Below are 23,279 nucleotides of genomic sequence, written 5' to 3'. Positions count from 1 at the left end.
TAATAACAGTGAAATCACAACTCTTCAGCAGCTGCTATCCTCTGCTCTCACAGAAGTGGTGTCTGAGTTAGCAACCCAAACTAAGTAGCATACTAAACACACAATCGAAACACACTCAGCAGACCCAGACCAGTGGGTTGAATGTCTAGAAGTCGACAGCACTAGTTTTGAAGAAGGGCTACTGGAAGACACTTCAGCACTTTCATAAGTGGTTGCTGCGTAGGGTTACAGCTAAGATCAACGTTTGATTTGTAAAGTCCGAAGAAGCCAAGGGGGTATTAAAAACAATCAATAGTTTAAATTAAAAAGTGCTTATAGTCATGGAATTAGGTTTAGGAACTAATTTCCTTCTAATTTACCTACAGATAATTGTACCCTGGTGACAATTATTTCTCCTAGAAGGTCATATGTTCTCATTCGATCTGTATTGTCCTTTATCTCTATCTTTAATCAAATCTATGAATAACAAACCTGCTAGACAAGTTTTCATTCAGAACCCTGTTGATCACCTGTCGATTGTTCCAATGTGCACTAGTTAAATAAATACATTTGTTTCTTGATCATGCAGTAAGACCATAGAATTGGATAAACCCCAGGAAACCATCTCAGAGTAAAAATATCCTAGGGATTGGAGCTTAGATATTACTCTCTAGTCCTCCTTGATTGGATAACGCTAACACGTTGAGCTCGGGGGGGGGGGGGGGGGGAGAATCTCCCTTCCTATGTATAAATCACTCAACATAGAGTAAGGGGATTTGAATCACAAATCAGTCAAAAAAAGATACTACCATAACAGAAAGGAAGTCCAGCATGATAGTGTAGATGCAGTCTCACACCAGCCAATAGTGACAACTAGAGCTTGAGTGAAACCCCGGAGAGAGAGAAAAAGAGGTTCAAGGTTGGGTTACCAAGACAAGATCAATGTTAACATTCACTTACCCCTGGGAAGCCCAACCTCCCCCATACCAATTTTCACTTGTGTAATAACATGCTACTGCTAAACAGTAATGGAGTTCAACTTACATAGCCATTCCTGTACAACTACAATGTTGTAGGTATTGCTATGTAGTTATATGGTTGTTAATGCAACTTTAAAGTGTTGACCATGTTTTAAGTTAAGCATCATTCCCCAGTTATTGAGACAGAAATGTAAAGCAGCACGGCCGGGAAACAAACCGGCAACCTTCTGATTAATAGCCCGATTCCCTAACCGCTCAGCCATCTGACTCTGTGGCAATAATAACACTCACAAAATGTGAGGCCTATTCATATTTCTGTTACAGAGGAGAGTTAGCATTCAAGAAACACTAGACGTGAGTTCACTAAAAAGTCATTCAGGTTCAAACTAGTATTTTATACAAGCAAAAGGTCCTGTTCTCTATTCTCTACCATGTGCCAGTCAAATCCAGGTGGGGTGGGTCTCCTGTGAGAGGTCAACGTTTGAATATCCCTGGATCCTGGGGGAAGGTGTCGTGCGACATTTGAAATTCAATAAGATCCAGTGTACAACATTACAATAGGGCTGCTAGTGTTGGTGACCTTGAGGGTCTTCATTCAAAATATGTCTGCTGTCTGCCTCCCCTATGCTTTACTAAACAGTGTGGTGAGGTCCATAACTTAAAATCCCTTTGATACCTGGTTCCTTCTTCACAACGTTAGGACAGCCCTCTTCTATTCATCGAGACATTTTCTGAAAGAAATCCACAAGGGGTCTGCGGGTGTGATCCATATGCCACAGTTCATTAAGATAAGGTCTCACTTCATGGCCAGTCCCTGGAACAAAGGAACACTAAGATTGTATGCAGAGGGATTTATGTCTGCCCAGATTTAATAATACAACCATGGACGTTATCTGCTACATTACGCTCATGAATGGAAAAAGCACGGAGGTGAAGAAAAGGGTTTCTCTCTCTTACACTCTCTCTCTCTCTCCCACTCTCTCTCTCTCTCTCTCTCTCTCTCTCTCTCTCTCTCTCTCTCTCTCTCTCTCTCTCTCTCTCTCTCTCTCACACACGTTGCCCTTCAGTCAATTTTTATAGTCTTTTGCTGCCATCTATTGGTATCCCTTCACTTTCTGTGAATGCAGTAGATGGGATACATGAGATACTTAACTGTGAATTAATGGATGATTTCCTTAATTAAATGTAGAACTATGAAGAGCTGTTAATTATTCGAAAATGTTTTGAGCGGATTATTGACAAACAGTAGGGCTCACCTGCACTGTGTAGGGCTCACCTGCACAGTATAAATCATGGGATATTTTACAAGAGTATGCCACAAATTAACAAACAAAACTCACTGAAATACTAGTTGTCATCTTGGATTTTATATCATCATTATCGTCGTCCTTCCAACAGCAGCGATGACAAGCATTTCAGCAACATGAACATGTTCTCATGTGATCACCGCGTCAAGTCACACATGTGATCATCCACCAGAGGTCAGGTTTATACATCCTCAGAAAAAATCTCATCCGCGGAGGAAACCCGCCGAGGATGAGTTTCCTCGGCGGATGAGATTTTTTCACTTATTTTTCACTACAATTTAAAATGAAGTAGAGTTTATAGTGTACTGTAGGATGTACTTGCAAAATGTAGGATGTGTACACACTTTTTACTAGAGTTGCTGCGTTTAAATGCTGCCCTGCACAGATAGTTTGAGATTTAATATAATCTGAATTCATTAATCTTTTCAATACAGCCATGATATAGACTACATCTCCTCTCAATGGATTTGCCAATGCAAGTGCAACTTGAGAAACGACCACGCGCGCCATGTACAGTTAACTTGACCCCTATCAAGTCAGTGTCAGATCTTCTCACGTTCTCGTGCATCTAGGCTTGGAATCATGCGCGCAGAGGTCAGTCGCTTAATATGGAGACGCAAGGAGTGGACAGGCTACTGCCCACGGTGAACGCTAGTCTAGTTCTGTAATGTAGCGAGCGCATTTGAGCGCTTCTCATTTTAACGCGGAAACATAGCAATTGTAGTTAAGGATGCCGTTATGCCTTGTTATGAAGCATGAAGGGAACTAAATGATGTGTGCGTTTTTTATTGATAGTTTTTTATCAAAATAGCAGACTCAAGGTTTGTTTATGTTCAGAAACCACGATTATCAGGAGTATCTTGAGTGTTCCAAAGCAGCTTTCGGTGGTCTGAAGACGGTTTCCAGCTGCAGAAATGGCCACTGCACGCCTGGATTACATTGCTCCATGGTGGACTTACTGGCTGCACAATTTTCCTCACATCAACCTGACATTCGTCTACGTTGACAATACTTTCAGACCTGAGGACGAGAATTATCAGCAGGTAGGTAGCCTACTTGGCACAATGAGTATATATCGCGCACGGGGTAAAAGTAGGAAGCGCGGAAGTTTTACCCTACACTGCAATTAACACGAAACAGCTTAATGTAGTTAAACTTCGTCAAAACATTTAACCCTTTTATTTATTTATATTTTATGATATTTAATACATGACTTGGAATCAAATCCATTCAGTCATTTACATATTGACATGGCTTGTATAAGATTGTAGTGTCTCACTCTCTCTTTCTCTTACCCTCGCACTCCTGCTCTCTCTCTCTCTCTCTCTCTCTCTCTCTCTCTCTCTCTCTCTCTCTCTCTCTCTCTCTCTCTCTCTCTCTCACACACACACACACACACACACACACACACACACACACACACACACACACACACACACACACACACATAAACACGCACAGAACTACTAATTCTGCATGACGGTTTGGGTTAATGTTGTCATGTGTCTCAATGTTCCCCATTGAGTCGAAGCACTTAGAAGTAAAAACATGTCACAAATAGATAGTTACATTTAGATGTAACTTCGTTTTAGAATGATGGCTCGCCTTGCTATCCTCGACAACCTGCAGATTGTGTTGGCTAATGTGATGTTTTAGTGCTTGTATGCTGTCCAAACTTATCACAACAGAAGGTACTGAAGGGGAGTCACTGAAGCAAATAAAGAAGTGTCACTTTGCCTTATCCAAGTAGCAGGTTCCCTTTTAGTTGTGTGTATACATGTGTGCTGGATTACATGTGTTTTTGTTCTAGGCAGTGTTTATCATGGAAATAAAATGAATACATTAGTATTACAAGTTTAGATGCTCTGAGCTATAGTAAATGCAGGTCTAGTACTGATGATCAATGGAGTAATGTATTTGTCTTTGGTCTCCATGTGCCAATGTCCTCCATTGTCATTGAACCTCAACCTTGTCACAATAGCTCCAAGAGCAGCGAGTCCAAGAGCAGCGAGCATTTAGCACTGTCCTGGTCCCAGAGTCTTCCAGTGCTGGAGGAGTTGACCCAGCCTGTCATCGCTGAAACTAGCTCTAGAGTGTGGGCAAGGAGCAAGACATTGTCTTCCCAGCTCTGCAGAATACAGTCAGGAATCTTTTCAACTGTTCTCTGATCTCTCTCTCTTTCATCTGTCTCTGCTTTCTTCTTATACTTGTTCTAGGTCTCCAGTCAGCGGAAATGAAACAGTGTGCATGTCTAACAATAATGGAGTGGAAAATGTGAATATGAGTGCGTGAAAGGGAGTACAGTGCTTAGATGAGCCATGGTGATAGACCTCTGCCTGAGACTGAGACTAAAGGATGATAGACTCTTCACAAGGCTATTGGTTCGCGAAGAATGACTTGTAAAGACAAAGGTTGAAAAAAAAGCAGAAAAAAATTCAAATGAATAATGATGCGTTAATGATTCAAGTTAAAAGACTTGCCAGCTGTAGGGCAGGCCTTGATACATCCATGGCATAGAGTCATTATTGGCCAATACAATCATTCTTTAGAAATGTCCTTCTTGTGTATTGTTCAGCTGATTTTTCTTACTGTCTCTTTGATCACTTATTAGCTTTAAGAGTAAGTTAAGTATTTTTGGAGATGTTCATCAAGATGTAACATAAAATACCATAGCACAATTCTCCCTCCACAAAATCCACATTTTAGGTAGACAGAGTAATTTGATAGTCTAATTCTAGTTTGATAATATGATTTCATAGTCCAGTTCATTTAGTGGTGGCCACAACTTATGATAGCATGACCTTCTATTGTCAATTGCCACCCTTTGCCCTTTCTTTAGTAACATAAACCCCATTGTAACTAAGCCATCTGGAAAAGGTCACTTGGGTGTGGTGGGTGAGGTGTGGGGGTATGTGGGCAGTATGGTGTGTGCTATAACAGTCAATATCCTTTTTGAAACTTTGAACAACTTCCGTAATTCCAAACGTTTAAGTTTCCCACATCCCCCTCATTCTTAACTAACATGCACATGTTGAACCTCAACACACTAAGCAATTCAACATGCACCGTAAACAGTTCCAACGTACACAGTAAACAATTCGAACGTGCATGTTGTTATGAAATGTACAGTTCAGAAATAGGATCCCGACACAACACCGAGCCTTTCGTATGCCTCTCCTCCATTCCCTTCCTCCTTCCTGCAGGCTCTGGCACTGAGCTCCAGAATCACAAGACTGAAACAGCCTTGTCACATGATGCTCCACTCCAGAACTCTCTGATCATTTCAGTTGAACCCAAGTCTCAAGGGGTTAGCTTTGTAATGTGCAGTCAAGGGCCACCCGAGAACAGAGCAACAACAGCTTCAATCCCCTGCCCCCGGCCCCCAGCCCTTGGTCCAAAGCCTCCAGCTTTGTCCTTCCTTTTCTTGCGCTCTCTCTGTCTCTCTCTATGTCTCTCTATCTCTCTCTCTCTCTACCTCAGCAGACAACACTGCATACACAATTGGATGCTTGCTCTCACTGATATCACCCCAGTCTGACAGGATACTCCGCGAGTGATGGATGAACCAAACATTGATTCCTGACCCTCATATCTCTCCCCATCAGGGGCCACCTGACCCCAGGGGTCTGTGGAGACTGTCAGGCTGAGTGGGGTCGCTAGCATGGCTCTTCACCTCTGTGAGAAAGGCCAATGCATCAATCCCTGGTTGGGGTTATGTAAATCATGTGGTGTGCGTTTATCTATCTCCGTAACTCACTGGCAAATCGCTCTTCGTACTCTCACTATTCCTCCTGTCTTATCTCCCTTGTTCCTATCCTCCCCCCCCCCCCCCCCCCCCCCCCGTCCCTTCACCCCCCCTCCCCCTGTCTGTGGCGGTCCGCCTCAGTCCCTGATCCTGCTGGCCTGTGTGGGGGTGCTGGGCCTGGGCCTGAGCCTGCTCCTGTTGGCCATCTACCTCAGCTGTCTGTGCTGCTGCCACAGGGAGGAGGAGGAGGACAGCAAGCGTCCCGACGCCTGCTGTGTCACCTGGGCTGCGGTCATCACAGGCCTCATCATCTGGTGAGTAAGAGTGCCTCCCATCGCCTCTTCAAATACTCCACTGTGTCCTGACTGGACACGGTCTGTAGTCATCGTCTGTAGCTCCTGTTTGGAGTCATTGTCTGTAGCCATTACCTGTAACCCCTGTCCTGTAGATCATGTCTGTAGCCCCTGTCTGTGCACCCTGTCTATAGTCACTGTCTGTTGACCATATCTGGAGCACCTGTCTGTTCCACCTGTCTGTTGCCCCTGTCTGTGGCCCCTGTCTGTAGCCCCTGTCTGTATATTCTAAGAATATATACTGCATATTAACTGTGATTTGATTTGATGTTGTGTTGAATTCCAGACTACAGATGATTACAGGCTTGCCTAGGGTTTATTTGGGGCTGGTAGTGGAGAACTCCCTCTCTCTGACTCAGTGGAACATTTCAAACTTTCTATGTGCCTCTGTGTCTCCTTATGTCCCTTACGCACACTCCTCACCCCTCACACTCCTTTAGTAAACCTTACCATGTGACCAAGTCCTTTGAGCATGTGTGCGTCTGTGGTGGCTAGACCAAAGTAATCCCCGGGCCTTAAATAGCACATTCACAACTAACAGGGGAGAAGAGACCGGAATCTGGATAGTCTTAGTAGACCTTTGGGTGTCTGGAAGATGCGTCCCGAGACAGCTCATTACGAGGTCATTGTTAATGAATTGGGTAGCGACCGCGAAAGGTTCAAAATCACGCTGATCAAAGTACACCCAATTCTAGGCGTGACCGTCCGTTTTCCTCGCAATTGCCGGCGTTTTCGTGGGAAAACAGTCCAACAAACTTACGACGACATTTAGCTGGACACGTCGAAGGCTTTCTTTCTGCTAGAGTGTTTTAGAGCGAGCAGCCAGCGATGCTCCTGCTAAAGACAATGGGGCCAAATAACAAGAGCAAGGGGAGGAGAGAGAACCCCTCTCCTCCAGTCCTCAGGAAGCCAGTGAGAAAGAACAAAAGCTCCCTCCGCTAAGTGCGTGATTGAATCTGAGGAGAGTTTCGGCTTTATCTTGTGACAGTCATCTAAGTGCTGGCTCCTGATTGAGTTAGCTGTTAACATTCCGAGGGCCTTACACAAGGCTTGTTACAGTGTTAAGTGCTGTGGCGTGATGCTGCTTAACGAAGGAGCCCCTGTTAACCCGTTCGCCGTGTCATTCCCCAGTTTCATTTCTGTTTCCTGTCGTTGTGCTCACAACAATGGTCGCTGTGACCATTGTTGCTGGAAAATACTCAGAGAATGTATAAAGCGGAATCCGGAAAGCAGACCTGAAAAGGATTTTATCAACCGAAACGCGTCAGAGGAGGTTTTCAAGTCCTGTATATAAGAAGAAGAAAAACATTTTCCCCCGTCAATATCTATGTTGTTCAGGGTTCAGCTTCAAGTTTAGGGGTGCTATAAGGGGTCACAGGTGCTTTGTTGGTGGCCTGGCCATGCTGAGTACCATGAGGCCATGCTGGTCCTGATGAGGGATGCCCTCAGACAAACGACCACACAGATCACAGGGAATCTTTCCTTTTGATAGTAAAATTGCCTGTCCTTTTTATCTTAAATGTGATAAGCTTGTTAACGTGATTTTGAGTTAACAGTACCAGTGGAGGATGTGACTGTTGCCTAGTGTTGCTGAATCATTTGAGTCAATACGCAGTTTCTCTCACATACCCCAACAAGAAGAATTCAGGTTTCTCACGTACACGCAGTGTAGACTTCTCCTTCACTACATGGCCATTGACTGTAACTCTAAGCTAATATCTTGTATAACAGAACTCCGATCCAATTAGAGAGATTGTGTATTTCATCTGTTCTCTTTTTGGGTCACAGGGTTCTTATTAGATAATGTCACTGGACAGTTTCATCTTTCAAATAATTTGATTCTATTACTTGAGGTTATCCTCAAGACTGGAATATCCAGTCTGATGTTTAGGATCGATGTATAATGGCAGGGAAAAGAGAAACGGGGAAGGTAGAGAAAAGAGCAAAAGTAATAAGAGTCTTGAAGAAAAAACGATTCTTACAGTATGAATAAAACCAAGGCAAGTCATTGAAGAGACTGTCCATTTCAACTAGAAGCACCAGCACATTATTGCTGGGCACTCAAACATTTTCCCATTCATGACAAACCCCATCCTTGCAGCGTGTCTTATCAGGGTTGTCATTGAACTAAGCAGGAAACCTGCTGTCTAGAGGAGTTTCAGAAATGAACAGTGAAGCTCTCCATCTACACAGACACTGACAGACACTCTGGACATGACACCAACCATAATCTCTCCCAACCTCAGGGGATCGGGGGATGGATGAGATAACATTCATCATGGTTATGAGGTTACCGAGACAGGATGGGGCCCTCTCTGACACACACACACACACACACACACACACACACACACCAACAGGATGTGTATCCGACATACTGGCCTTCACACCTCCTACTCTTTGGCTGGGGGAGTGTAATGACATCATGCCTTGCCTGTCCATCTGTCTGCCTGGGCAGGTTGCAGGATGTCCTATATTAAGCTTGTGGCCACAGTTGAGCGCAGTCATTTGATTGGACAAGAGGCGTGCCATGAGTGCTGATGAAGAGTATAATTGCACTGAGACTTTGAACTATACAGTACATGAATCGCTCCGTTTTGCAGGCGTCCTGATGACCTGTAATTACATGAATAATTGTTATCTATTTTCGATTGCAACAAACGAACATCCTGTGGCTTTGTGACCGAATTACATCCGTGCTGATATTCAGTGGAATAGCCCTCCGTTCCGTGTGATGATGCTCGATCATATATGAGGTGTCAACGTGTTAGTCATAGAATGGAGGAAACCACAATGTGGGCCTTTTCTTATGAAGTGCAACACTTATGTCCCAGTAACACAGGTCATATTCCAGAGTGGGGCTGGTCTTGGTAAGCCTGCCTCGCTCAGCTAAGTATGAGGGATGGTTGAGGCCTTCCCTGGAGGACGCTGTGCAACCTGCAACCTCCATGTGACCTCCAAACACTATGACCTCACCACTATCAGATATGGTGGGACCGCATCATTACTCATCTGAGGACAGACTGTCACTGTCGGTGTACAGTGACACTGGGGAATAGGATGATAATGATTCCTATCACACCCCTGGGCGAGAAACGGCTGCCAGACGTGAGTGTGTGAGTGAGAGAGAGGGAGGGGAGACGCAGAGAAGGAGAGACAAAAATAGAGAGCAAGACTGAGACAGAGAGAGAGAGAGAGAGAGAGAGAGAGAGAGAGAGAGAGAGAGAGAGAGAGAGAGAGAGAGAGAGAGAGAGAGAGAGAGGGAGGGGAGAGGATAGGATAGAAAAGGAGAAGAGAGGATAGACGAGAGGAGTGTTATCTACAGTAGCTCACGGAGCGACGTACTACAGGTCCCACATGTACCGAGGTCCCAAAAGCAACAGATGCTGTATTTAACTTTAACTGTGATTTATGAAACAGCGTTGAGCTCAACAGACGAACAGGAACAGATCCGGCAGGTGTTGTTGAAGGAGAGGCAGACACCCTCACACCTCGGAGACCTACCCTCCCCTAGTTGCAACCAGGCTGCCTGCCAATCCATATGGCGGCCAGGCAAGAAGAGAAGGATGAAGAGATAAAGGGAGCCTAGGGAGGAGACTAGAGGACATTTCACCACACCTGCCTCTGTGGCACCAGTAGACCGGGATAAGAGAGCCGATTCAGTCGTATTTGGTTGGCGGACACAGCCTTACGAAGCTAGCTTGGTTCCCATAGTAGTGCAGGAGAGACATGGGGGAAGAGAAACTCCGACCCGTGATCAGACGGTGAGAGGTGGTGAGCTCCAGAGAGGCTGTTGTCTAAAGCAAAGCTGTACAGCATTTCTGCTGATGTGAGGCATTCCTTTTGTCCCCCCTCTCCTGTGGGAGGGGGGGGGGGGGAGCAGTGCGTATACACACACACAATTTAGTCAATGCACTGTATGTGACTAAACATAGCTTGATGCTGGAAGCGATGAAGCAGCGCGTATTGAAAGTATGTAAAAAAAAAAAATCCCTGTTTTTTCTTTTTTCCTTCCTTCAACAGCTCCGCCGTAGGAGTGGGTTTCTATGGTAACAGTGAAACCAATGATGGGGTGTACCGGCTGACCTACTCCCTCTACAATGCCAACCACACACTGGGTGGGATCGACAGCCTGGTAAGATACAATCACTGATAGAGAGACAGAATGCCCCCCCCGCGCAGTCCCGTCGCTGTTACTCTGACACAAAGCAGCTCCCAGTCCATGTAGCTGGGCCAATGGCTCTCCATTAGAGTGGATTCAGCCCACAGGGATAACGATTCATCTCTATGGCATCACGCTGTTTTTCTGCTTGCGGTCATCAACCAAACCCCTGTACTTTTCTCTTGGACGTTGTTGTTGTCGGTAAGCTTGGTAAATGATGCGCGGCCGGCAGACAGTGAGGACCCCCCTCTGTTAATGGGGAGTTCATCTGCTTCAAACCAGCGTTCCCCGCAGGGGGCCTCTATCCCTTAGTAATGATGCCCCGGACAAGACCCACAATCTGGGGGTGAGGGTTTGGTCTGGGGGCTAGGTCCCCTGTGCAGGGTCTGTCCCAGTCACAGACTGATGTGTGGACAGGGCCGGCGGGGTTGTGCTGGGGATGAGGACGTGTTAGCAGGAGTCGGTCACACAGTGAGAAAGCAGGGATTATCTCCTCATCTGTATTTATGGAGATTAAGCCTCTCTGTGGTGTGTCTGTGGACACCATTCAGAGACACTCATGGATTACACACACACAACACGACACATATATCTGCTAACTCATACACGCACAATGAATATGGAGATTGTATTAAGCACGACTGGTCATTGTTCATACCACACTGTGTACCCTCAACAATATGACTCTCTAATCGCAGAGTAACCCAGCCCCACCTCTCTAATTATAAGATTATTGACTCGCTGTTCATTTTCCTTTCAACATTTTTGCATGTATAATCACTGTTTAAATGAGGCTCCATTCCAATCCAATCCCAATCACATCTCTAGATGGTGAGCCAAGGTCCTTCCAAGAGAAGGCTCAGAATGGGTTCCATTCCTACACCGCTCTCCTACGGGCGGTTTGGACATACAGTACTAAATTACTTATCACTGATGATTTTTGTTCATATATAATTATATGCATTAGCACTAGCAATAAGGCAATAGGCCAATAAACAGCTGTTTCCCTGGGTTTCTAGTTACCAATTATTGTAATTCTCTAAATATAAGCAATTATATATATATAAATGTATAATCCTTTGCGCATATAGATTTGAAGAGGTACATAAACCAAAAACAATATCCTGGCAGTGTCAGTGATGCTACCTTTGGTTGCTGGACCGTTCCTGGGTGCCTGTGGTGAGGATGCAGTGCACCCCAGAGCCCCTGGTGGTTTGCAGGGCTGGTCATCACATGCAGACTAGCTCAGTCTACCAGTCCTGTTCTGCAGTAGGCTCTGTCAGACACACTGGTCATGAGACTGGGAATTTTTGGAATCTATTTTAATTTGACAGTCAGTTCTGTGGAAGGGGAAACACAGTGCGTCTACTGCGCAGACTTTAATGGTGAATGAGGAAGTAAAGGCAGTTATCACATTCCAAAAATCGTATTGACTTGAATTTGTCACCCAGTGATGTCACTGTCTTCCTACAAAGTGGAAGTGACCAATAGATAAAGCTGCAGAGCTCTGTTCGCCATTGAACCCATGGATTCTGTATTGAACTGTATTGCTTCTTAACCATTTGTATTAGTAGACACAGGGCATATGGAAAAAAGCGGAATATATTTTAGGATAACATACCACAGCTCAGAACCATAGATTACAAGAGTAATCTCTACTCTTTTTTACAACTCATGATCTGTCCTGTTCTTCTGCCACCTGAAGGTCTTTAATCAGATATGATATCACCAATAGGTTGGATATAAGGGTTCTGAGTGGCTTCTAGGTACTCTACCTCAAGCAGAAGCAAGTGTGGAACCATCCAAATAGGAATCTCTCATCTGTGGTGATCTTGTGGTTCTAGTGGATGACTCAGCCCCCTGAAACACATGGCTAATGGGACGCATAGTAAAGACATTGCCAGATATATCAACTGAGTCACTCAATAGGACCTGTTTCTGGCTGTTGGATAAACATGTTCTTTTGTGCTCCTATTCTAAAGTTGATGTGCCAGTGAAACCATTAGAAGATCTCAAGACATCAAGTCACATTGATCTATATTGTTAGTCTGTGGTCTGGAATTTACAGATTTCTCATTTTTATTTCCTCTTTTGTTTTCCTTAGCAATGATAGAACATATCAACAATATTGGATGCTTAGTTACATGGGGAATAGGCCTTACTTTGTGAACTAGATACACTGATATTGAATGTTAGATGACGTACACAGTCTGACCAGTTATCTCGGGTTATATTCCTTTCCCTTCTCTCCGGTCTCTCAGCACTCAGGAGTGGCTGTGGAGAAGGTCACGCACGTTTCACTTCTCCATCTCTTAACTCTGACAAGATCATGGACTCAGTTGTCTCAGCATCTCCCCTCTGGGTGCATTAATACTCGAATCTCCCTACTGTGTTTTGAACTCGGTAATCTTTAACCTGAGCATTCTCAACCCTCCCTCCTCCTCCTCCTCCTCCTCCCTGGGTTCAGGTGTCCGGTTCTCTGGGCAGCATGGAGACGGGACTGAAGCAGCACCTCGACCGCTTGGGCGAGATCTTCGCGGCGCGAGGGGACTTCATCCAGGCCCTGCGCTTCATGCAGCAGATGGCCGACAACGTGGTCAGACAGCTGACCAACCTGCCGGACATAAGCAAGGCCAAGGTGGACCTGACCGCCCTTGCCGACCAGACAGGACACATTGAGTACTACCGGTGAATACACTCGCCTCCCCTCACACATGCAGACAGGCAGTCAGCCATTATTCAGCTCTGGAAGACGTTGTGGTGCCGCGCTGTTGAGTATCAGCTGTCTCTGCAGTACTGACTGGAAGACCTATTCTTACCGAGCCATAAATAAAGAGTGCTGATACTTATTAGCAGTGACGCCCATTCTGCACAATGTGAACCTGCTCATGAATACATGTATTCCTCAGACACACACTGCTATTCCTGACACCACCACTGGCCCTGTTGACCCATTAAAGCACTCCCCAGAAACAGGTAGACCCCCTGACACGCATGGCCCCCATAAGCCCTGGAGGTCTTACGGTGTCCAGCAGACAGGGGAACTCCCCTCTGAGGATCACATGCAGAGCTGCAGCTGCTAATCACAGGCTCCGTCTGTTACCTTGGCCATGACCACACACATTAACCAGCGCTGGATCACCTCCTCTGTGGCAAAACACTGACCCATTTCTATAATTGACCCAGTCACGGTCTATCCACGTAGCTCCGCATGGTAGACCTTCAGTTCAGACCCCGGTCTGTTCCTCAGAACCTGCCCGTACGTGAAACCCAACACCAGTCTCCTCCCCACTGATTGGATTTCCATAGCCAGACCCTGCCTTTATGAACTGAACTGCCAGTGGTAGTGGAATGTATTGATGAAGAGCTAGTGTTTCACACGGACCAGGGGTATTGACCAAGAACGAAGGCTTGAAAATCCCCCTCTTGTCTTCTCATTCCTCGCTTCCTCCCTCTCTCGCTTCCTCATCTCGGCGTTCATCGCATCCCATTTGTCTGCCTCTGCTCTGACTAATCTAATTCCAGTCTTTCTTTTCCACCCCCCCCCCCAGGCTTCTATAAATTGTGGTAATTCTAGGCCTCCCATAGTGTAGGATGTCTGCACTGATACTGTAAGACTACATCATAGCATTAGTTCTCATAAATAACAAACCAAGAAACTAGATGGTCACAGTCAAAAGATATTGTATCGCTAGATATTTCTGTTTACAGTCAATAGTGCATAGTAATCATAATACAGGGTATACACTATGCCAGGAGGCTTATAGTATTGTGAGCTATTGCTACAGCAGTAAGGACACGCACTTTTGTGTCAGAAAGTCACACATTGTTTGCGGTGGAACATAGACGATGCTTTAGCACGTCAAATATTTATGTCCATGGATTTGTCCTGTTTAATTATTAATTTATCAGACTGGAAGTGACCTGAGGCAGATGGGGTCTAACTATGGGACCAGCACACACACATGCCCACACACACACACACACACACACAATCCTTCATTGTTTGGCTTGGTGCTTTGGTGAGATGTTTGCCTGTGTGTTTCTCCTCCTGCGGTTCAGGTGGCTGACCTACCTGCTGCTGCTGATCCTGGACCTGGTCATCTGCCTGGTCACATGCCTGGGCGTGGCCAAGCAGTCCCGCTGGCTCCTCGCCACGTAGGTTCTCCCCTCTGTGTGTGTGTGCGTGTTGTGTATGTCTATGAATGTGTGTGTATGTGTGTGTGTATTTTTCAGTGTCTTCCCACAGGGCTATTCTCTAGGGTCCCTCTCGTCCCGGGAGCCTGGCTGAACGTCCCTCTCCTAATGCTGGGGGGCGTGTAGCTGGCTCCCCAGCCACCCGGGCTTCACGCTTAGCCCACCCATTATTCCTTCTCACTGGGCAGACATCCATCCCCCTGGAGGGACGGACGGTGACAGGCCCGGCCGAGTGTGCCTCTCCCCACTCACTCAGCTCCCCAGCCCCCCCCTTGCTCTGCCTGCGACTGTTGGGATGAGATACATAAAGATAGGCCATGAATAGTATTTATCAATCGATTCTATAGCATGGTCGTATGATCGATAATATATATATATATATATTATATTTCTCATCCAAGATTTACAAGGAGTCACGTCCACGTTCACGTTCTTTCCCTCCCTCCCTCCCTCCCTCCCTCCCTCCCTCCCTCCCTCCCTCCCTCCTTCCTTCCTTCCTTCCTTCCTTCCTTCCCTCTCCCTCCCTCCCTCCCTCCCTATCCCTCCCTCCCTCTCCCTCCCTATCTCTCTCTCTCTCTCCCATTGTCAGCACATCCTCGGCGTCAGTGGTGGTAGATGATGCTGGAGAGGCTGTTTTCTGATGGGCTTCACTAATGCCTATTGACCAGCCTGCCAGGATGTGTGGGCTCCCTCAACTCCTTATTAAGTGCTCTCGGTCCACTCTACTGGTGCTTTTAAGACCATCAGAGGAGCGAACAGGGAACTAGAGCCCCCCTGCTCATAATTCCGGCCTCCGGGGAGCTATTCTGTCCGTAGTCCTCTGTTTCTCTCTCTGATTTTCCTATTTTTCTCTGGTGCGCTGCAAATATATGCGTGAGTCGGGGTCATACAATAGGGTCAACGTTAAACCCCAGTACATTCGAGTAAATGTCACTATGCTGAAGTAAATCGGGTTGATTCGAGTGTCGCTCTAAACCTTGATTAGGAGTCCATACATATGAGTTAAGACAATGGTCATTTATCCCTATTTGTTCTGTCGTCTGTGTCTCTCTCTCAATTGATATTTATCTCCATCCAGGATCATGGTGTCTGGCTTCTTGACTCTGATGCTGAGCTGGACGTCCCTGGGGATGGGCACTGCTACAGCTGTGGTGAGTGTCTGTCCGTCCATCTTTCCACCGGACTGTAACCGGTGCTTTTTGTTCATATTCAAGTCCTCAGCAGTCCTGCTCTGTAAGGACAGGTACATGTAAAAGACTCCGCCGTGTCTTTGTCTATCTAGGTTAATGTGTGGGTGTGGATATAAGCTCTAACCTGTACCTGGGTGTCTGTGTCTAAGAGAGAGAGAAGGGCGGGGGGGGGGGAAGCTGATTACAAGCTCTCCCAACCTTGGAGGTTTGACACCATGGTTGTACCTTGTCCTCTGCCTGAATTAAAACCAAAAGATGGCTAATCTCTCCATCCCACCACACCCCACCTCCATCTTCTACTCCCATCTCTGGCCCTCCATACCCTTCCGCTCCTCCTCATGTCCATACCAGAAGCCTGTTTTTTTTTCCTCTTTCCGGAACATGCAGTGCTGTACTCGTTCTTGCCTACGGTGCTGTCAGTTCATGTTTAGTGGGTTAGAGGTTGATAGTGTTGAGGCTAGGTTTCCAGGAGGGAACAGGGCAGGACTCCCCCTCCGCTTCCCCCTTTAGATAGAGGGCCCTGGAAGACGGCATGCGGATTATCCGCGAGTGGATTTTGCGTCTGGACAGCTGTTCTCTGGCATAGTACTCGGAGGGTCGGTTTTGGGTGTGTTTGCATGAGGTGACATATACAAATGTAGACATCTCTGCTGTTTTGCTGTTGTTTTGTTGCTGTAAGACTGCCCTGTCACAAGGGCAATCTCACAGCTAGGATATTTAGATCAACACGGCCGCTAATCATTGATCCCAATGGTTTGTGATTCACTTAGTCGCTTCGTGAAGAATATTAGTTAATGAGGCACAACAAGGGTTTATGGGCTGTCACCACCACTCTCACACCCGGATATGAAATATAATCCTGTTATAACACCTCTAACCTGCTGCAACACCAGGTCCCCACACCACATATGCGTGCGTGTGCTCACCTGGTTAGAACTCCTATCCACCTATACAAAGAGTTTACTCGTGAAATATAATTCCACCAAGCCATGCATATTTGATGAGCGTATTATCGCTGCAGTAGTTGGATTGAGAGGATCAGGGTTCCTGGTTGGGGTTGTCAGTGTACAAGGGGAAAGAGAAACTCAAAGCTAGAGGCACAGCAGGAATTGAATGTTTCAATCTCCATTTACAATCGATTATGAGCATCGGATTCAAGAAGATCCTCTTTTTTTGGTCTCTGTCTATGAAGCCGTCGTTCGATACATGAGTTTCCATCCCTTATGCTCATCTCATCTCCTTAATTAGCCGTAACCCTGCCCCTTGTGGTCCTTAGATACAGGGCCTATGTTTGCCACTCTCTACAAGAGGAACACGTTAAGGCTCACGGTATGTGTGCATAGTCGCTCATACATGCTAGCCTGCTGATGAATACAACTTTTGTATTGCATTATGTATGTACCAGTATGAACATACTGTCCTCCTTGTCCATGAGCCGCAAAGCTGATTAGTCAGGTTAAGGAGCTGTGAAGCCTGTTGTTGTAAACTTACCCAGCCCTGAGGTGAACCCTGAATGGGGCTGGTTTGTATGGACATTCCCTTATCCCTGTTTTTGACCTTTGACCCTTTTGATGTCCTTCTCTGGCCCTGACCTTGACTCTTCTCTTATCCTGACCCTCACCGTAAAACTCCAACACATAGTCTTGGCATTGGAAACTGGAATCAGTCTTTTACTTATTGGTTAGGTTAACGGTACAGTATTTAGTAAATCCCTTGAGGCCGTTACAGTTACACACACCATCTGAGGGTTATCAGGGTTAGGGTTAGGGTCAAAAACGTATGATGTAATGGAATGCATCCCCTGTTGTCCAAATGTTTTTGTTTCTTGATTCTTCAGGGCACCAGTGACTTCTGTGTGTCTCCAGACAAGTTCATTGCTAACCAGACTAAAGACTTCCTCAGTGCAGGTACAGTACATTATCACCAAAACTAGCCTCACGCCACACTCAAACGAATCCTGCCACTTGCATGCTGCGATGCAAGTGCTGTTCTCTATGAAAGCACGCATATAATGAATGGTTGGTATGATCAATGAACACATTTGAATTTCCCTGATCCTTCCATCTATCTCATCCTTACAGATGTAGCTCACTACTATCTGTACTGCAGTCCCAATCTCCCCAACCCATTCCAACAGGTACTGAAACTATATTACCTCTCAGCTCTCTCCTCAATGGCTCACCCCCGAGATAATCCGCTTCTTATTAGTTCAGAGGCAGATCTTAATCAAGCCCCATTTTAGCAGCTTTGAAAATGCCCTTTTACTCAGCAGCACTAATTAAATTACTTGGAAGGCGATAACCAAAAGAAACTTTGATCAAAGCAAGTCTCTTTTTTTTTATCTACGGTTTGGGTATAATTGGCTGTGTCTAGTGTAGTGTCTGAATATCTGCTGCCCAAGGGAGTTAGCACTGAGCTGCTTTCATATTGGTGCATTATTATTATTTGATGTCGGAATATTTTTCTGTTAAAAGGAAGGTCTTTATGTAGCATCTATTGAGTAAATATACCAAGGCTAACTGCGAGTGACCCATGATTATACGGACCCACTTGCTTGTCTATCATAGCAGTGCCCATTTAAAAGATTTATAAAATGCCTGTTAATTTAATAATCTGGCCTCTGATTGCTGATTTAGGGCATAAATTATTCTTTTGTTTATGCTTGGGATCAGGGGTTGAGGGGAACTTGGGGGTTGGGGGGGGGGGGGGGTGGATGCAGACAGACACAGGATCAGTGATTGGGGGTTACAGATAATCTGTCTCAAACAAATGCGCCCTCCATTAAGAGTGCCACACAGTAATGCCACCACGTAATGCCACCACGTAATGCCGCGCCGTGTTGCTTGACTAAGTCTCTTTTTCTTGCCCTTTCTGTTGTGTTTTTCCGATCACAGTCGTTGACCATCTACCAGAGGTCTCTGACCACTATGCAGATCCAGGTCCAGGGGCTGCTGCAGTTCTCTGTGGCTGTGTTCCCCACGGCAGAGGTAAAGGGGCGGGAGCTGGGTGCTGGAGCCCAGGGGCCCTGAGGAGGAGCAAACACGGAAGCACAGGAGGCCTCTGCTGGAGGTGGTTACGTGTGTTACTCATCCTGGGTTGTGTCTTTGTTCCAGAGAGACCTCCTGGGCATCCAGCGGTTGTTGAACTCCACCGAGTTCAATTTGCATCAGCTGACAGCCTTGTTGGACTGTCGCGGGTTACATAAGGTAAGGTCAGCCTCGAACGGAAGGTATTCTTAAAGCGGGTGGAGACCGAAGCACTAATGCTGACATGATTCACCCTATGGTGTGTGTGTGGTGCATGTGGGATTGTGTGTGTGTGTGTACAGGACTACCTAGATGCCCTCATGGGTGTGTGCTATGATGGGGTGGAAGGGCTCCTGTACCTCTGTCTGTTCTCCCTGCTGGCGGCCAGTGCCTTCTCTGCCATGCTGTGTGCCATCCCCCGTGCCTGGACTCTCATCACGAGCAGGTGGGAATCACACCAACACCCGTTAATCAATCCTCAGGTGCACTCCTCTGGCAGTCCAGTGATTGGGTGTTTGCGTGTGCGTGTGCGCGTGTGCGCGTGTGTGTGCCCCCCCTCTCCAGGGACAGGGACTATGATGACATTGACGAGGAGGATCCGTTCAACCCGCAGGCTCGCCGCATGCCCTACAACCCCAGCAGGGCCCACATCCACAGCTTCTGCAGCTACAGCAGTAGCCTGGGCAGCCAGACCAGCCTGCACCCGCCCCCTCAGGCCACCTCCACCATCCCCTCCACCGAGTACATGTAGGTCTCAGGCTCTCGGCACAGGCCTCTTGAGTCTGCGTTGCCCCGAGGTTTGCTGCATCCTGTAACTCTGTGTGTTATCTGTTCTTGTTCCTAGGAACCAATCCATGCTGTACGGGGGGAACCCTCGCTATGAGAACGTGCCTCTGATTGGGAGAGGATCCCCGCCCCCCTCGGTGCGTTGGCCTCTAGAGGCCAGGTCACTTGTGTGATAGCCTGGCACCTGTAACACAGTACACCAGCACCACCACCAGACAGAATCCTAGTCATTCTCACTCCTCTGCTGTTTTGTTGCCAGTCACAGCACATCCTACTACTGTATAACCCGACAGTGAAACCTTGATTGCACTATCAGTGATATACTGCTCTCTGCTGGCCCTAGACTGAAGTGGCGTATATGCAGGTTCTCTTGTCTTCATCCTATTTGTCATTATGTCCATATGTCCCTTTTACCCTAAGCTGTCAATATTACAGAGTAGAGATTAATATTTTGATGTTTGGACTTTATGTTTACATCCTTTGACCTCCTGGTAAAGGACCAGGTTGAAGTAGCGGAGCCCTATGGAAAAAAAACGTGAGCTGTCTGCTCTAATTTCCCTGGAATCTCTTGTTTTAATGGGATCTGTGATAGTCCATCAGCATTCTGGCCCCAAAGCTGAAGCAGCATTAAAGATGAGCCTATTTAATCCGTAGCCAAGACGGCTGGTATGGAGGATCAGTCACCCGCTGACCTGGTTCAGACCCAGGCCAAGCCACGTCGACCTACCTACATAGGATCATCATACAGCCAGCTATTCCAGACGGGGCTTGATCTATGCCCTGCTAATGGTCATAGTGGAAACCAGGCCCCTCCCCCCACCCACACACACACACCCACCCACACACTCCCCACCCCCCACCCAGTAGTGCCAAATACTTATTATCTGCCTTTAATGCCTGCTCAGTGCAGGTTGATGTACAGCATAGTACTATTTGGCAAGAAGGAGCCCTTGATTTGTTGTGTGCAGCAGACAGACTCATCTCAGACAAGGCACTTAACTCTGCTCGTGAGCGCAGTCTCTGCAGCTGGAGCTCCTCAACACTGTGTTCCATCACATTCAGATGGGAGAACAGAATATCTGAGTGTTGTTATTATCAAACCATCAATGGCAGGCCCTGATTATTAAATGATGTTGCTTTTTAATCAGTTTTACCTTTATTTTACCAGGCAAGTCAATTAAGTCAAGAATTGAGCCTATTAACACATTTATTTGCAATATCTGCCTGATAAGAGATACAGTGCTACTGACAAAAGGCCTCTCATTAGGACAGGGAATGGGAAATTTAAGATAAAAACTGGATAAACAATGTGATGGAGAGAATGACAATGAATTCATCCATCACAAACAGGTACATCAATAAAGGTTGAGAGTTTTAAAAGATTATCCAAAATGCTAACATGGCAGTCGTCAAACAAAAGGGATGCTAAAGGTTTCTTTGATTTTATGTAATTTTGTGTTTGGGACCCATTTATTTACAGCCATTGAAATATAACTGAATGTATTGTAAGTCTCAAATAAATTGTATATATTGTAGAATAACTTATTTTTCTAATGTATTGTACAGATAGCATGGCAAAGGATTGCTTTTGAAACAATCTTACAATGTGCCATTTAGATATGTTTAACAGGGCTGTACCAGTCAGGGTATCTAACTTCTGAATATTAACCTATATGTTGCCACTAACTTCATTTTGTCTTTCTTTTACTCACAGACATTTAGAAACAGTAAGTTTTCAGTTGTTCACATAAAACCTGTCCTTGCCTTTTCTCACTCATTCATTTTCTAGCTTAGAGTTAACACACTCTGCTCTTGTAAACCTGTAATTTTAAGACTGACTCTCATCAGTTTGTTTGGTCATATAACCTAATTAGATCCTCAAAAAGCTTTGTACCTCAGCTGAATCACCTCTGACACCTCCCTGGCGCTGTTGTGTCCTCAGAGGGGGTTTTCTGTGAGTGGAACTTTTAATGCCCCCCCCTTCCCCTGAACCAACCACCAACCACCAGCACTACCGCCCACCTCTGCCTGCTCCTCACTCTCGCCAGCCCCCCCGTGCCTTTTGTTCCTAACACTAACTCTAACTCACCATAACCCTAATTACCCCACAGAGCACTATACCCTGAAAAAGAAACTGATACAAACTGTATGTTGATTAGCTTCAGCTTCAAGGCTTCAGATTGACTCATGCTTGTTATTTCCTGTGCTTGCTTAACATTCCTGTTTTTGTTTGTTGTGTTTACCGCAGTATTCACCCAGTATGAGGACCACCTACCTATCTATGACTGATGCCCAGATCCGACACTTTGGGACTGACTTCCAGGTGTAGATCTGTGCCTGCTAATCACCACTCAGCGAGGGTCTGTCTGGGACTCACTGCAGAGGAGGCTGTGGTCTGATCTGAGACTTTAGAGCTGGAGTTGGGACTTGTCACCTCTGGCTCTCAACAGTGCTCTTTACTCTCAGGGCTCTCAGAAACCTGTCAAGTACAGTCATCCTGGATGTGAGGTGTCAATCTTACCTCACAACTCCTTAGGCTGTTGATTCCCTAGACAGTTGCTGCCATTGTATGTAAAAAATAAAAAATAAGAGGGCATGTGTTAGAGGCAGATGAAGAGACTGTGAAAGGATAATGAACCAAAAGAACAATGCTAGTAATTTCACCTCCCATGGATGCAAGAATATTTCAAGGTATGGAGACTCACTGAGAACAGAAATATGATATTGTTCTCAGTGCACGCTCACAGTGAAACAATGTTATCTCGCCAACTCAGACAAGACAGAGCTCTTAAATGTAGAGGCCTTCCTTTTTTCCTCTGTGACACAATGGATAAAACAGACAATAGACTCACTCCCTTTCTTTCAGATACATTTATTCATTGACATCAAAGATTATGAACAAGTATGGAGGCTTGGGGTGTTGAGAATTACTTGTGATTAATATGTGATTTGTATATGTTTTAAAAGCAAGCATGCAGGTTTTTTCTGTAATTAGCTGTTGAACTGTGATGACATTGTGCACCTGTTTCTCTCACTCATCCCAGTCAATGTGCCTCACTTCGTGGAGGTTGAGTAATGGAATATTCAACACAGTAATATGTGCTTGTACATTGGCATGATAACCTTTAGCTGGATGAAATGGACACACTCAAAAAGGAAAAGATGGTGAAGTATTGTCATGGATTCAGATCCCTGTTGGAAAATATAAGGAGGGAACATATTAAACATTTTTAGATAATCTTTTCAACTGTTACCATTCCGTGCCATGTTCAATAACTGGATATGCATACAAATATACTGTACCGAGCAACAGCTTAGGTGTTGTACAGTCTGTATTCTTGGTGACACTCTTTCTTCCTGATATTGGCAACTGCTTAAACGTAGGCTAAATTTGATGAAGTAATGGACCAATGTGTTGTGTGCATAAAATGAATGAAAACAAAAACGTGTATAGTCTTTATTTTCCACATTACTAGGGCTATATGACAGGCTATTCATTGTAACGTTTTCACGGTTTTATGTGGTTTTATTTAAGGCTTTTTCAGCTGAAATAG

General features: G+C 45.7%; 1 protein-coding gene across 2 annotated transcripts; it reads left to right on the top strand.

Moving 5' to 3' along the window:
* Positions 1–2,785: 2,785 nt before the first annotated feature.
* Positions 2,786–23,200, top strand: ttyh2l (tweety homolog 2, like). 2 transcript variants are annotated; one of them, XR_009928262.1, is made up of 14 exons: positions 2,786–3,309; positions 6,153–6,325; positions 10,388–10,499; positions 12,994–13,214; positions 14,589–14,684; positions 15,802–15,874; positions 17,751–17,820; positions 17,995–18,050; positions 18,808–18,900; positions 19,027–19,119; positions 19,242–19,384; positions 19,504–19,686; positions 19,784–21,679; positions 21,974–23,200. XR_009928262.1 is itself a non-coding variant. In XM_062449227.1 (14 exons), the coding sequence occupies exons 1-14, from the start codon at positions 3,181–3,183 to the stop codon at positions 22,052–22,054; spliced, it is 1,602 nt and encodes a 533-aa protein (XP_062305211.1). In that variant the 5' UTR covers positions 2,786–3,180; the 3' UTR covers positions 22,055–23,196. The 2 variants fall into 2 exon arrangements, 1 of the variants encoding a protein (XP_062305211.1); XM_062449227.1 differs by having other exon boundaries at positions 19,784–19,862; positions 21,974–23,196.
* Positions 23,201–23,279: the final 79 nt, after the last annotated feature.

Source organism: Osmerus eperlanus, chromosome 2, assembly GCF_963692335.1.
Source record: "Osmerus eperlanus chromosome 2, fOsmEpe2.1, whole genome shotgun sequence".
Classification (NCBI taxonomy): domain Eukaryota; kingdom Metazoa; phylum Chordata; class Actinopteri; order Osmeriformes; family Osmeridae; genus Osmerus; species Osmerus eperlanus.
The sequence above is the reverse complement of the archived record's forward strand: the minus strand, read 5'-3'. Positions and strand labels throughout refer to the sequence as shown.